General features: G+C 38.3%; 2 protein-coding genes across 3 annotated transcripts in view; one reads left to right on the top strand and one right to left on the bottom strand.

Annotated features, from left to right (window-relative positions):
- The window catches only part of DNAJC24 (DnaJ heat shock protein family (Hsp40) member C24), a 36,503-nt gene extending 21,102 nt beyond the window's left edge, over nucleotides 1-15,401 (top strand). The window contains exons 3-5 of one of the 2 annotated variants that reach the window (XM_085223878.1): nucleotides 530-668; nucleotides 7,528-7,596; nucleotides 8,955-15,401. In XM_085223878.1, the coding sequence (XP_085080004.1) occupies nucleotides 530-668; nucleotides 7,528-7,596; nucleotides 8,955-9,079 (333 nt within the window). In that variant the 3' untranslated portion in view covers nucleotides 9,080-15,401. Of the gene's footprint in view, nucleotides 1-529; nucleotides 669-7,527; nucleotides 7,597-8,020; nucleotides 8,925-8,954 lie in introns of those variants that run through there. The other variant, XM_085223879.1, reaches the window with a different exon arrangement.
- Nucleotides 10,478-15,440, bottom strand: part of IMMP1L (inner mitochondrial membrane peptidase subunit 1) — a 29,665-nt gene continuing 24,702 nt past the window's right edge. The window contains exons 5-6 of the mRNA XM_085223876.1: nucleotides 15,139-15,249; nucleotides 10,478-10,641 (exon numbers count right to left, since the gene is read on the bottom strand). Coding sequence (XP_085080002.1) covers nucleotides 10,573-10,641; nucleotides 15,139-15,249 — 180 coding nt within the window. The 3' untranslated portion in view covers nucleotides 10,478-10,572. The remainder of the gene's footprint in view (nucleotides 10,642-15,138; nucleotides 15,250-15,440) is intronic.

The following is a 15,440-nucleotide window of genomic DNA, read 5'->3' as shown; positions in this document are numbered from 1 at the left end:
TTCTTTTTACTGTTTGAAATAATAGTTAAAAAGCCTACTTACGTGCAACACATTATTCAGTTTATCTGTAGTGGAGTTAAATAAATGTTGGTAGCATAGCTGAAATCAGCTACGAGTAATTTTACAAAGATGTTAGCACCTACATCATCTCCTCTTGTTCCTGTGTTAGAGTCCTTGCACGTACCTATTTCTGTTTGTAATAGTCATTCTCTCTCTAGGTAGTGTCCATAAGACCAATGATTCCATCAGCAAATTAGCCAGAAAATGCCGTCAGTGCACATGGTGACATTTGTGCCACTGGTGATTTGGTTGCCATTTTACTGGTCTAATTAAATGGGCAGTTTTCTCTTGTGCCCAGAATCATTGTCTCCCTTCCTTTGGCACCTTAGCTCATACCTTCTTTTTTTTTTTTTTCCCTATCCTTTTAACTGAATATCAAATGCATTATTGATTGTTCCTCTTCCACCCCTTCTCTCTTCCACTCCCCTCAACTTTTTTTAATTTTTTTTTTTTTTTTTTTGATTGGCAGTATCATCCAGACAAACAGAAGGCAGATGTGCCAGCAGGAGAAGTGGAGGAGCGTGTGCAGAGGTTCATCGAAATTGATCAAGCGTGGAAAATTCTAGGGAATGAAGAGACAAAAAAAGAGTATGACCTGCAGCAGCGTGGTAGGTTCCTGCCAAGGAGTGCTGTAGTGGCAGCAGCTCTTTAAATAAGCAGGGTCTGGGAGTAGTAGTGAGATGGTATTTTAAAATGCTGTTTGTTGCTGAACCAAATGTTTCTTTCACTCTTGTCCTACTTTCAAATGTGGATCCATTATTTATAGCTTTTGCTACACATACATTAGATAGTGAAAACACTGAATTGCCTCCAACAAAACATTAGGTGGCGTTATTCCTAATAATTTGAATATGGAATTTACACTAATTATAGACCTTATCCCTTGCTATTTTATTAAGGCAGCTTCGTTAAGTGTTCTTCGTTTACTTCTTTTTTAATTGAAGTCCCATGCTACATTTCATTGCAGTATTTTAGATGCAGGCTTTGTTTAGTTTATATCTAGTGTTCAGTGTGTATGGTATGTAAGCACTTTGGAATCGTCACGGCACATTCTTCCTGGCTGTTTGTTTAAGGTAGCTCTCATAATTCGTCTGCATTCTAAATTGGTCTAAAGCAAGTTTATAAATAATAATCCAGTATAACACATTAACTAGGCAGCTCTAGCATGCATTTCTTTTTATACCTCTCAGAAAATAGCTTCTTAAAACAGTGACAGGCTGTTGTGAGAAAGAAAGGGGGGAAATGTAGGTCAGGTCTGTCACACATGGGCTACCATTACATGAAGTGATAGGCTGTCTTTCTGCTCTGGCCTCGGGATAGGAGTCCCTCAGCCTTCCATTAGAACCTTCAATAAATGTATATCCACCCTACATGTTAATGGGGGGAGTCAATAATAGTGTACTGCCTGTGGGGAAAACACTCAGTCGCACTCTGCAGTAACACACTCTGGTCCAGCATTGACGTGTAGCCACCACCACTTCTGAATGTGTCTGATAAAAGCCCACTGTCTCTGCAGCTTGTTATTGAATTCTCTTCCATTGTACATTGGCACACCATCAGACCTTTCTCTCTTGTGCTGATTTTTAACTCCCCTGCCGCTGCGGATAGCAGAACTTTGAGAAACAAAGGCTTAGTCATTCTGGTAGATATGCATCACTGCAGGATAAAAAGAGTGATATATAATTGTACATGCCCAGTATGAATTCTCTAGTTAAATAATCTTGTATTTCAGGCTTTGTCTGGGTTTTGAAAAGAGGGTGGGAGGGGTTAAAAAAGAAAAAAAGTAAATAAATATTTAAGAAGAAAGGAAAAAATTGATCCTGTGCTAATTTCTTATGTAAACAGTATTAAGATCCATCCTAAATAACTTATCTCAGTCTTATTTTTCTATTGTCTGGTGTGGTGCCAGAACAGGAATTTCTGTTCTCATTGTACTGCACTTGAAGTATCAGTTGTGTCTTCCATTTTCATTAATTACATGCGCACAGAAAAAAGATGAAATTTTAAACATCAAGCTGCAAGTTTTTCTTATATATAGCCAATTTTACCTAAATTTTAAATACAGCAAATATCAAATTTTCATGGATCAGGTAAATCTATTAGCTAAGGGGAATTACATGGAGATTTAATAAAGTACTTAATATTCCCATTGTATTTAAGGACATTTCTGTACATCACTTCTGACAAAATTTTATTTTACAGTATTTTGGAGGTCCTCTGTATTTACAGAGACTCCTCTGCATCTAGACGAGTTACTCTAAAAGCCACCTCGATGTTTTGTTGCTGTTTTTAAAAGAGCAAAGAAAGAAAACAACTTCTTTACACGGGTATTTGGTAATGGTGAGGAAATAGGATGGGCATATTGCAATACAGAGCATCCTATTCAAAAAGGACACAGGGTTTCAAACTAAGCCAAACACACAACATACACGTGCAGTGTCGATGCATTCTTTGTAGCATGTTCCCTAGCAGCAAAATGACAACGAAATAAAATCCAGTTCTTTGGATGCCTGTCAAGATGCTTCTGAAGTCATGATTCTAGACAAATTTGTAGCCGCTGCTGTAAGGGCTCACAGAAACAAAGGCACTGAGACAGCAGCTAAGGGGAATAGTGATGAGAAAGATAATATAGCAAGTTAGTAAGACTGCAAAGCCTAGGAAGCAGAATCTGAAGGATGCCAGTGTGCATGTGCGTGTATGGCTGCCAGTCAGGAAGAAGTCCCCTGCACTGCCGTCTTTTCCCCATAGCAGATATTGCTGATCTGTATGTACCTTACAGTGTTAGATTAAATCATTGTTAATTACTTAGCTTAGGTATTCAGTGGCCTGAGAAGTTCTTAGAAGCTTGAATACTATGGAGTCTACCGTTTTTTTTTTCTGGCTGTAGGGTTTTTTTGAAGTCTTTGAAAATAACAAGTAAATACGCTTTTGTATCTTAGTACTGCTTTCCTCAACAGATTTTCTCCTTAGAGACTTTCCATTATTTGTTTGGTATTCTATTTAGAAAAGAGGAATATACATTTAAAATCAAACCTGACAGTAGAAGTCACCAAAAAGCTTCTTGGTGAGTTTAGGTTGCAAACTACTATGAAAACTGCAGAACAAGTTAAGTCAATTGAGCCTTGAAAGTTCACGCTTATGTCACAGTTTGAAAGCACAAAAAACTCAGACTCACTGAGATAGGAAAGGACCTCCATGGGCCATCTAGATCAGTCTGGAAGCCGGCACAGATCAGTTGCTCAGACCTTCTCCAGTCTTGTTTTGATTTCTCTAAGGATAGAGATGTCACAGCTTTTCTGACAGCCTGTTCCAGTATTTTTAATCAAGTTAAATGGAAGGCTCCTTGCATCTTGTGTCCCTTGCTTAGCATCCTTCTAAGAAGTCTTCTCATTAAGCACTGAGAGACAATGAGATGCAAAACGTGTTCTTGGCTTCTGTTTGTATGCTGGGTCAACCCATAACCATATTGGTAGGCGACTGGAGTTATTTCTGAATGTCAGTACTTTGTACTGGGGAGCCTCAAACTGGGCACAAGGCCTCAGATGTAATCTCAAAAGTGTCAAGAGAGAACAATAATAAAAATGACTCCCTAAAGGTGCTGAGTGCACTAAGCAGTGCCCTGCTAACTTGTACTGATCCTGCTGTCCACTGGAATCCCAAGGTCATCTCCTGGACAACTGCTTAGTGGCCAGTTGTCTCACAGAGAACTGTTGCATTTGGATATTGCAATCCAAAAGCAGGACTTCATCTTTGGGTTCCTGCCAGCCCTTTCCTGTATTCAAGGTCCCTTTGAAGAGGGGGGGAGGGTTAGTTGTCTCTTGTTACAAAAATTCCTTCTTAAAAAGCACTTAAACCAAAACTAAGCTTTTTGCATGGCCATTAATTTGAGCCTTTAGTGTGACAGAACTATATGTCCATCTCTAGCCATGGATTTTATGGCTGTATGGAACACAATCCCTCTACTGCAGCTCCTTGGAGTACGAGTGAAGCAGTATTTTATTTTATTTAAAAAAAAAAAAAAAGGTGTTTTGTTTGGAAAAAAAATTTCAAATTAAAGCATGCTTATTTTAAATTACGTAAGAGCCTCAAACTTTAGTAATTATTCGAAAAATAAATAGACTATAAGGAGAAAAAAGAAAATTCTGTAAATATCCAGGCTTTGGGTACTGTCATGACAATATTGATTGACAGTACATATCTTGAACTTGGGTAATTGTAAGTGTTTATCTTGTTTTTTAAAGAAAAAAAGTCAGTGCTAAAAATAGACAACAGTTAGAGAAATTGTTCTGGTATTATGAACATCTTTACTATTATCATTTACTATTAACTGTTAAAGGAGTTAAATTTCCATTTACTGCTTGCAACCTAAAACTCAGCCTTAAATAGACCAAGAAATATTTATTGTATCCTCAAGTAAAACTTAAATACCTTTCCTCTTTTACAATTTCTGAATGACCCAGCAAGGGCTCTAGTAAAGCTTTACTGAACCAAGCCGCTAATAGTTATTTAATGTTGTTCTGTAGCCTGAAAGAATCTCAGTAGATTTTTCCTTTTAATCTCTTTGAATTGCAGGCTCATAAACCTCTCTGATGAGCCTGCCAGTGTTTTCTTAGATCCTGCAGTTGAGACAATGGAGCTGCAGAATCCTTTCACCTCTTGTTGTCAGACAAATCCAATAGATGGCAAAGCCAGGCAGGCTGTACTACTTGTGAATTAAAATTTGTTTTTCAAGTTAGGAAAGATAATTCAAGTCTTCACAGTTACCCACTCCCAGGAATGTTTCTGAAAGTGCAACTCTGTGCACAGAGTTCCACAGATTGAGCATAAGTTGCCTGTAAGTAAAGCTGCCAACTATAACTCAGTGCTGGTAAGGACAGCATTCCTAAGTAACCTTCTCTCACTGATTTTCTTCAGAGAATCGTAAGAAATGTGGCTGTGAAATACGTAATAACAATCACGTAGCTGAAACAAGGAAGAACACAAGAAACGAGTACACTTGGTGAAACCACTAGGTTATATTTCTGGTTCTAAGTTCCCCAACTCATACTGAGCTGTGCTTCTACGTTAAAATAATTAGCCAAAGCTATTTGTGCTGTCCTGAGGTATTTTACATTCCATAGTACATTGAATAGGAGAATAAGGAAAATAAAACAGCTTTGTTCAACTCTGGAGAATTAAGTTTCTCCAGTTCTGATGCAGACAAGCAAATAATTGCCGCATATAAAACTGACAGAGCAATCGCTGGGTTATGTGTTAAGTCTGGGGACTCAAGCCAGTTGAGACTACTAATTGCAAATGAACATCTTTTTGAAATACCAGGGAGTCTACTCAGGTTTGGGCTTTGCACTAGGAAGAACAATTTCAGTTCAGACAGGAAATTATCCAAGCAATGAATTGTACCTGCTGATGTTTAAAATACACCATTGTGTTTTGAAGAGTAAGGTAGCAGCAAGCAGGTGATGGTGCTCCATGGTAAAGAAAGAAATACTCCATTATTTGATTAGATAAAGATCAGAGATGTGTAATTTTTCTGGAATATTACTGGAATTTTTAGGAATAAATGGGAACAATAAAATAAGTAGTGTTAAAATTGCAGTTATCTTCAGTTCCGATCGTCAGCACCTGGGAAGTTCTTGAGTTACAATTACTGCCCCTAATTAAATGTTGTTTTATTAGAAACCAAGTTTTGTGCAGTATTTCTCTAAAGTTACAAAATTTTACTATCCAAATCACATGGCTTGATTTCCGTCTCTCCTGTATTCTTAAATACCTTAACTCTGGCTTCTTGGTATCATTTGTGTTAGTACAGTAGTGAACAAAATAAGATGCCTTCTCCTTTGTTGTTTTTTTTAAATGCTAAATGATGACTGAACAAAATCTGGAAAAGGTCTGGAATCAGGAAATGCGTCCAGGAAATTCACCAGGATACAGAACTGTGATCCCTACTTTGTGTCCTTGCTGCTCAGGTCTATTTATTTTCATAGTGACATTTTCCAAGGACAGAGAGTTTTCTTATCTGAGTAATGCTGTATCCAAGGAAATGCACATCAGACTTCTCAAATCACAGCTAAAGGAAGTAGTTAGGAAGTTTCCTTCTTTCTTCTCTTCAGTCCACAGTAAAGAGCAACTACACAGTAGAAGCTGGGAAACCATTTAGAATACCTTTCATCTGGTGGTTAGGTAAGGCCATCTCCTGGCAATTAAAGTAAGTTATAATCTGGACCTCTACTTTTTTCCAGCCAGAGCTTAATAAGTAGATGTAGAATAAGAAATTCTCTGTAATTTCACTTTTTGTAGAAAACAGTTGATGGCACTGCTTTATCATAAACTTGTGTTCTTAAATGAGAAAACCCACTTAAAAACTCACTGATCAAAGAGAAGGAATTTTCTTGAAAACAACCAGACTTAAACATGGAATATACACTAAGCTACTGAGTCTTGCAAAATCTAAGATATTTCTGTCAATATGCTGAAGGTCAGTTTCAGGCACACCTGGTTCTTTACAATGAGAAATAACAGCACTTGTAGAGTTGGAATTTCCATGTGTCAGGCAGCATTTGGGAGGTTTTGTGTAGTAAGTTAAGTTTGTTTTTAATAATACCTTTTATGGCTTCACTTGTAGCTGAACAAAATCTGACACCGTCAAATTGGTGTGAACTCGGGACATTAAATGTACATGTGCTGATAAATTTGTATTTACACTGATCAGTTAGTGGCTGACAGTTTGAGTTGTACTGCACCCTTCTTCCTTTCGTGCTGCACTCAATGTTGGGTGAATCTAGGGGATCAAACAGCAGTAATCTCACATGTGCAGACTAGAATTGATGTTCCTTCTGTATTAAGAATCTCTTTATTGGAGAAGAACCCCTAAAACTGTTTTTCATTTATCTTTTGCTAGGAATCTCATTTTGCAGGAATCATGGCCTTCTTCTAACAGTTTTGTGCATAATGGGATGTTTTTCTTTGGCTTCTCACAAAAGGAGAACAGGTTATGCAGAGAAATAGTGAAGTCCTGGGATAACCTACTCTAGCTGACCCTGCTTGTGCAGGGGGGTTAAGATGGGTCCTTTCCAATCTCAACCACTTTGGGAATCCACTCTGTGGAAAGGACAGGTAAACACACTTACAGTAGAGCTTGTTGAAGATCATTTATAGCCAGACTTTTTAAAGGCACTCACATCAAATAAAAGTTTGGCCCTAATTTCATGTAATTGTTTGGGATACGCACGAAAACTGTTTCCAGCAGTGTTTTAGTAATGCATCTCCATCATATGAATGTCCTTCAGAAATTCCCTGGTTTATGCAGGAAAATGGAAATTTAAAAACAACTTTTTTAACTGATGACTAGGTATGACCAGATTGGTAGGGACCAGATTTACTGCTAGGAGTAAAAGTGTTAATTTACTAGGAAGAATTACTAACGTGTATGTTATCTGAGCTGAGCATTTGTCACTATTTTCTTTATAGAAGATAATCTGACCAAAGAATGGCCATTACATGCACGGATTTATCTTCAGGATATGTCCTGGATTGAAGGTATGAATGCTTTCTTGTTCTTAGTACCTTTCATTGTCACATAAAACATTTTCCATCTTCTTCTGCATCTTCTGCCTTTCCTCTCTCTCTTTTTTTTTTTTTTTTTTTTTTTATATTTTCCTCAGATTTAGTTATTCTATTCTGTGACTACTTGCTATTCTTCCATTTCTCTGCTAGTTCCTGTCAATCCCGCCTTCCAAGAGTCAGCTGAAGCCCTTTTCCAGCACTGTTGAGTTGAATTGGCACTTGACTTTGTGATACCTACTTTGCATTCTCTCACTTTCCTCCCCATCCCGCCTCCAGCTCTCCTTTTGTTTGAACATTGTATGATCAATGGATATACAGATGATGTATAGTCAATGGATATACAGATATTACACATATATATATATAACCAGGAACTTGGCTAATATAATTTCTATAGGAGTAATGAGAGAAAGTCACTCACCCTGTCCTGGGCTCATGAGATGAACTCCAATGAAGCGGATTCCAGAGAGATCCTTCCCCACTGGCAGTCAGCTCTTAAATGGCTCTAGGAGAGGTGCAACCAGGCTCCACCCCTTCCTGCAGCACAGGTGATTTGCCTTCACCTGTGCTCCCCTGGCTGACTCATTGCTCGCCTCAGGTGATCAATCAGAGGTTCAGGCCGAGATTCAGCAGCCCCATACAGACATAGATCATTTTTCACCTAGCTCTCTCTTCAGAATACACTTGATTTTACTTTTCTGGATTCTCCCAGAATTTCTCAAGCAGCTTATTGTGCTTTTTACGATAGTAGAATGCATTTTTTAAATACACATTTTTCCACCTAACAGTGTGTTATTTTTCTCCTTTATATTAGTCTAGCTTTTATAATTTATTTGCTTTTTAGAGTAGCAGCTGATTTTAATTTATTATTTTTTTAGAGTTGGGGATGGGGGAAAGCTTAACTACTTTTCCTTTCTTTTGTTTTTTTTTCCTGAGTTAGCAGTCTGTTTTGGAACCTTGACTTGTCATTTGTATGACAAACACTCCTTAGTTTGTTCTTAATTGCAGTCTAAAGATGTTGGTGCTTTGTCAGAATCAAGTTCTCCTTTGGAAGCATTCAGTGATGCAGTCCTTACAACGTATCTCTGTTTCACTGTAAGGACCTTTTTATATTTGTTCTTTTAAAGAGACTACACTGACTCTGGTTGTTTTGCACTTAGTGCCTCTCAGTCACAGAAACAAGAATACAGCATAAGTATTGACATTCACAGTCCAGCATTGAGAGGTCATGCACAAATTTTTCAAGAGCAGCTCTGTAAAATAATAATCCAAAATAAATTCCCGATTCATCTTGAGCACTAAAGGTTTTTTTTGTTTTCTTTCCTTGGCAGATGAGCAATGTTACAGCTTTTCCTGCCGCTGTGGTGGGAGTTACGCTGTCTCCAAGAGCGAAAGCGAAGATGTATCTTTGGTCTGTTGTGACACATGTTCACTTGTTATTGAGATCCTTCAGTGACTGCTCCACACGAGCACGCTGAGTTACGAACTTTCAAAACATTGGACATGCAGGATAGCATCTCACAGGACAACAGGGATGCTCCGAGAACAAGTTCAGTCTGTCTCAAGAGAGGAAACGTGCCCATTTACTAACATATCTTTAAAGACATGGTGTTTGTTCTTTTTTCTCTTCATCCAAAGAGCTATTTATAAAAAACTTCCAGAACCCAACAGTAAGTTTTGTACACCTGGACTATATCTAAACAACCTTTCTTTCCCAGCAAACAACAGAGTGGCTTCTTTCAGTCTCTGTCTCTTATCGACTGCAGCTCAGGCCTTGCCTCTTAAGTAAGTTAAATCCTTTTAAAGTCTCAGATGACAGAATTTAATCAGGAGCATACGTGTAAGAATGCTTTGAAGATAATGAAGAATCAGGTGTATTAATGGGAAATGGAAATTGTAACAATCAGAAGGATCAACATGATGGAATGGTGATACAAGAGGTGTAATGACAAAGGGACTAACACAATAGAAAGGTGTTATAAGGGAAGGGAAAAGACTGCTCACTTGTCTCCAAAGATATAGGCTCAGAGGGATAAACTCCACAAAGGAGGAATCTCCAGAAAGAGAACCTTCCTCAGTGGCAGTGAGCCCTTAAATGAGGTCTAAGAGAGGTGCAGCCAGGCTCTACTCCTTCCTGTCACACAGCTGCAATTGCCTTGAACTGACCAGGGCCTTTCCCCAGGCTCTCCATCACCGGTTCAGGCCATGACTCAACAGATCCCATACAGGAATATTTTCTATTTCGATGCTAAACATTTAAATTAGCTTCTGCTAAATTCTCAAAAAGGACTTGACCCCTAGAAAGAGGTGGTAGAGGTCTGCAGATCTAGCTGGGTGGTTCTCCTGGTACAAAGTAGCAGGTGCAGTGCTCGTTCACCAACACTGTATCTACATTAACTTTTCAGCTTAGAGCCAGGAGTACACTGTTCAACTGACTCCATCATCTGAACAAACGCAGGCTTCATTCCTTATATGACTCCTACTGGGCATACATGCTGGGTCAAAGCGGAGCTAGTTTGAGGAAAATCCTACAAAACACATGAGTAAATGGGTATCAGATCCACAAGCTTTGCCGTTTAAGTCCTAGCATGCCACAGTACTTGCTGATATAGATGCAGCCTATGTGTGGCTCTAGCTGTGTGACAGTGTAATAATGCATCGCCTTCTTCATCGCGTGTTAACAGTCAGTGTTACCTTTGTCTTCTAGTAAAATTCAAAACTTTTTGCATAAATCCAAGCACTTACTGTAAACAGCCAGAGGAAACAAAATAAGAGGCATATCACTGTTGATGATGACAGCGGTGTATCGTTCCCACTTTAAAGTTAGATATAATCGCAGATAGAACAGACATCCTTGTCAAGTCACACTTGTGTTTATTCTAAACAAAAATAATTCCATTGATTTCAGTAGAAAATATTATGCAAGCTGGCAACAGTCATTTAATTCTTTCAGTCATCAAGAAATCTATGGCCATTGGGGCTTGCACGTAGAAATCCAAAGTCATTCAGAGGCCATATCTGTAAAATAATGAGATTTTTATCACAACTCAAAGTTCGATACTTTCACTTGTAATTGTTGGAAGTTTTCATAACCTGGATCATTTTTATAACACAAGGATTGAAACTTCTCACCTGTGTGAGAAATGTATACTGTACACCAGAAGCAATCTTAATTCTGTAGTGGCTGGAGACAACATTAATTAATAGACAGCATACTTTCCTATGTAAAGCTCCCTAAGCTCAATATTTTTTTTTTAGCCTTGGAAAGAAATACATTCCTAGAAAATATTTTCTAATTTCAACTTTTTCTAGCTTCGTAAGCCTCTTAACTTAAAAGACATGGTATATATATTTGATTCATCTAGGAGAGGAAAATAGCATGAACATTGCCTCTCAGTGAAAGTATTTCTGTGAGGTACACATTTGTATTTTTAAGATGAGCATCTGAAATACACTGAAGCTTGAACAAAGAATTCCATGGGCTTACAGGTAAGTTTATACCATGCAAAAAGGTACAGAGGGAGGAGTGCCTGCCGCCAGGAAGTGCCCTCAACCAAGGGGCCCCTCTGAGAATGTGACAATGGGAAAGAGCACAAATCAGAATCATGTCAGACAAGTGTCAGAGTGATGCTCGTAAGAAGGAACTCAGATGTTTATAGATGTTTATACTACTGAATGCTCTCAGGAGAACTTTCTTCTGAATAGTCACTAATTACGTGTAGGCCGGCTGGTCTTGGATGCAAAAAAGGTAATGTGAAATCAAGAACAGTCTTATACAGTGTCTCCTCTGACTGACTCTCTTTTCACTACGTGTTCTTTCAAAGATAGCGCTAGGAGATCAGCAGAAAGAAGGCAAAGAGACAGTGCTGAAGAATGCATGTCCTGTTGTGGCTCTATATCCTATAATCCTTATAATCCTATAAAAATCTCACAGCCCCTGCTCAAATAAAGCAACCTAAACACAGAAAGATCTTGTGTTCCCAAAACATCTGTTAGTATGATGTTTATCTTGTTCATCTTTCCTTCAAATTTGATCTTAAGGAAGGTATGCAGTCAGGAAGACTTGAATTTATGGAATATTCGCAGCACAGGAGCCTTGCTGCTTTCTGCATGAATTTAAAAAGTATTTTTTTCTGCTTGCAAGGGGAAGCACAGTGCCAAGGTTCAGTATCTCAGTCTCTGTGACTTGTCCTCCATATTACTTACTACTTATTACTACTGCAATTACACAAGAGGCAAAGGCAGGTAAGAATGAGAGACTGAGAGGAAACAGCATCAATTTACTACTAGATTTAGACAGTGCACCGCTGGAAGCTTGGGTGAACTTGCATCCATCAGGCCCCTTCTAGCACTGGTAAGTTGCAACAACTCAACTAGATTGTACCTAGGCCCTGAGAAAATCCAAGGATGATTATTCCCTGGATGTCAAGTTCTCTGGATCTGAAAAAGGCTCAAAGCTCTGTTGAACAAGTATCTTTGAACATACATCTCTTTTTCCAGCACATGCAGCTAGGGAAGAGCATGAGGAGCATCTGCTGACAGACAGAAATACACATGTCTACATGCATACCAACCAGTGAGCTAATTTAAGTTCCACAGAAGTACAGAGCGTTATGAAACAGTAACAGAAGGCTATCTGTGATTCTGGCTAGCAGTAAACCTATACAATTCAAAGCTTTGCAGAAAGACCTACGCTGGCTGCAGGCTGGCTGTCATGTCCTTGCTTGGCCTCAGAGCAGACAAGAGCAAAAGGAGGTAGGAATATTCCATATGACGAGTGCAAACCCATCCAAGTAAAGGCCCAGAGGAGAGATGCCATTCACTACTATACAAATATAATTTCAGGCAACTGAAATCACACCTTCTGCAACTTGACCTGCTTTCAGTGACAGTGATCAGAAGTACTTAAAATATTATTTGATGACACGGTTACAAATCCATCACAGTAATCTTAGTGGTAGATTTAGAAAGAAAATAATGGTTTATCTAGTTTGCATGCAAGAGAGGAATCTGAGAAACATTGCTTCCAGTTGGAAAGAAGGTGGAACAAGCATTCTGGGTGAAACAAAGACATGCCATTGCGTGTAATAATTTCCAACAGAAGTTGACTCTGACTTGTTGGTTCAAACTGGCTAGTCCAATTAGTGGCTATTTCCTTTTGCCCTCTTTGGTTTGGCCAACATAAATCTGATCTGATGGATGGGGCATAAATGAGGATAACTAGCTCTTTTGAAGATACTCAGCAAGTCTAGCTCTGACACGAAGCGTATGTCCAGAGAATGCACAGGCTGTCCTGTGTAGGATAGACAGAACTCATGCTTCTTCCAAAGAAGGGAGTCCTCCCCTCGGTGGCGTTTACTGCAAATGCATCTATTTATCTTTCAGTGGCCTTTTTATGCAATGAGCTTAACTGTTAAAACTGCAGTTGGTATGCTGGAAAGAAGGAAACAAGACAAATGTATTCAAGTATCATTTACTTCCCTCTGAATTAAAAGCTGGTGCACCAACACTGAGAACCATAGGTCTAAAGTTCACAGATAAACGTTAACTTTCTCCACTGTAAGATAAACCAAATTAAGCTTCTGTTCTCAGGACAATAAGAGATTTTTCATGATGCCAAACATTTATCAGGCTATATTTTTTTGGCCAGTGGGCTCCTAACTAGCTACAAGCATGCAGACCAGCTATATTCTTTCTTACTGTACTTTTACTGGCTTTTTACTGTAATGATCAATGGCAACATACAATAGTCTGATGTGAATCACCATAAACAAACTATAAACAGACTTCTGAAGAATAAACTCATTCTTGCTTAAATCTCATTAAAATGTTAATAATCACTAGCCTATTCGCACCATATAATAACTGTCATAAAAATGTTTAAAAAGAAGAAAAGATTATTTTAATCAAGTATCAACTGACTGCATACTCTTTTTAAACAGATAATATTCTGGAGTTCTAAAGTACTTCGGTATGTAACATCCGTAGTGTAGGTTCCGTTCATTTTACAAGGTCATTGACTGCTTCCTCAACTTAGAATTCAGTCATGTCACCTCATTTAAAGCCTCTCAGACATCTTGCTTGGTGGCATTCAAGCTGAACACAAATCTATTGCTGTGGAGGGATCATGTGAAAAATTATGGCTGTCCACACAACATAGGTGTCTAATATAGCCATTATGTACTATTAGTCTCTTAGAGTAGTTAACACCACTTTTTCTAAACTAGCACATCAGTTGGAGATTATTTATTCATTTGATGACAAATACCAGATTCCCATTAGGAGGTCGGTCAGTATATTAGCATCATCTCTATTCTGACAGTTAATAATCCAAGCTAAAACTTTATTCATAAGAGTAGCCTTGTTTAGAATCATTTTTTGCTCTGGGGTATGTTACAGGGCAAACAATGCAGAGAAGGAAGAAGGAACCCTCAACAAACACTGGGGAAGAGCTCAAAGCAAATGCTATATATGAAGAACAGAGGTCAGACAAAACCTAACTGTGGTTATGAGTGTTTAATGAGCAGTTAGAGACCGCAGTCAGGAACTGCAACATTTTTTTGTTCACTTTTTGAAAGGTCCTAAGTTGTGCTCGTAAAAACTGTAAATATTTATAATTTAACAAAGTTTTGTGTATGTAATCCTCCCCCCATATGTATTACAGCACAAATTAAACATCTGTGGGTGTTGTGCAATATATGGAGAATAGTTTTCAAAATAATTGTTCTGAATGATACCATCTGAAATCTAGCTTTTGAAAAGCTAGCACTTAAGTCCATACAGTACGCTCTCCCTCTCTTCTATTGCAATTGTTATGGTGAGGAGATTGTCTTAGTTCCTTCTTTTTGGTAAATGACTAAATTGATAATGCAGACAACATAAAAAGGTAGTTCAGTGCTAAATAAAGCTTTAGACTTGCTGAAACAGACAAAGAAGGAGCCATGTAGGTTTATACAATATTCAAGAGTTTTTGGTTTTTTGCTTTTTAGTAAAGAAGTGGAAGATGATTGCAGTAGCACAGATTTGACTTCACTGCTAAAGCTTTTCCACAGAGTTAGCAAGGCCAGTCCACAAGTCTAAGCTATATATGCAGGTCCTAGAACCTCCATCTTTGGTTTTTCCATTACAGAACTACATTTCTCAAGTTACAACAACACAAAAGTAGGAAGCTGCCTTTCGCCATTTTGCAAAAGCAAAAATCACATTAAGGATAGAGTATACTTTTCAATGCAGCAGTGTGTGTATATTTGTATACTGTTCGGTTTTGCTTGCAAAATAATTGTCAGCAAAAAGGCAGCAACCGCTCAAAGAAAGATTCTCAAAAACCAAATCGTTGCTCCAGAATTCCCACCAACCTCAAAACACTGTTATCTTACCCTCCTATAGCAAGTGTCCAATGTGTTTGAGCTCTCCTTCATGTTTGCTTTGGTCAGACATGTAAGGCAGCAAGTTTTAATGCCCAAGAAACATGCATTACATGTATATTAATGCAGATATTTTAGGTACCATAAATACCTTAAAACAAATGCGTCCTCTTATCAATCCATAAGGAACAGGTCCATAGCACCTGGAATCTGTAGAGTTCCTCAGATTATCACCTTCTAACCAGACGTGTCCTTTAGGCACCTATGATTAAGCAGGATTGAAATGAAATGTAAAGAGAAAACAGAATAGAAAGGTATTACATGTTGTTTGCCTTACGTTGCCTAATTTCTGCTTTCTATATTTCACGACTGTAATATATAAACTAATAAACTAATTTTTATTTCATCTAATAAGACACAGTGCCAGATTTGGAGGGATGAGAGGGAGCGCTC

This window comes from Meleagris gallopavo, chromosome 5, assembly GCF_905368555.1.
Source record: "Meleagris gallopavo chromosome 5, MGAL_WU_HG_1.1, whole genome shotgun sequence".
Classification (NCBI taxonomy): domain Eukaryota; kingdom Metazoa; phylum Chordata; class Aves; order Galliformes; family Phasianidae; genus Meleagris; species Meleagris gallopavo.
This window is presented reverse-complemented; position numbering and strand designations above follow the sequence as displayed.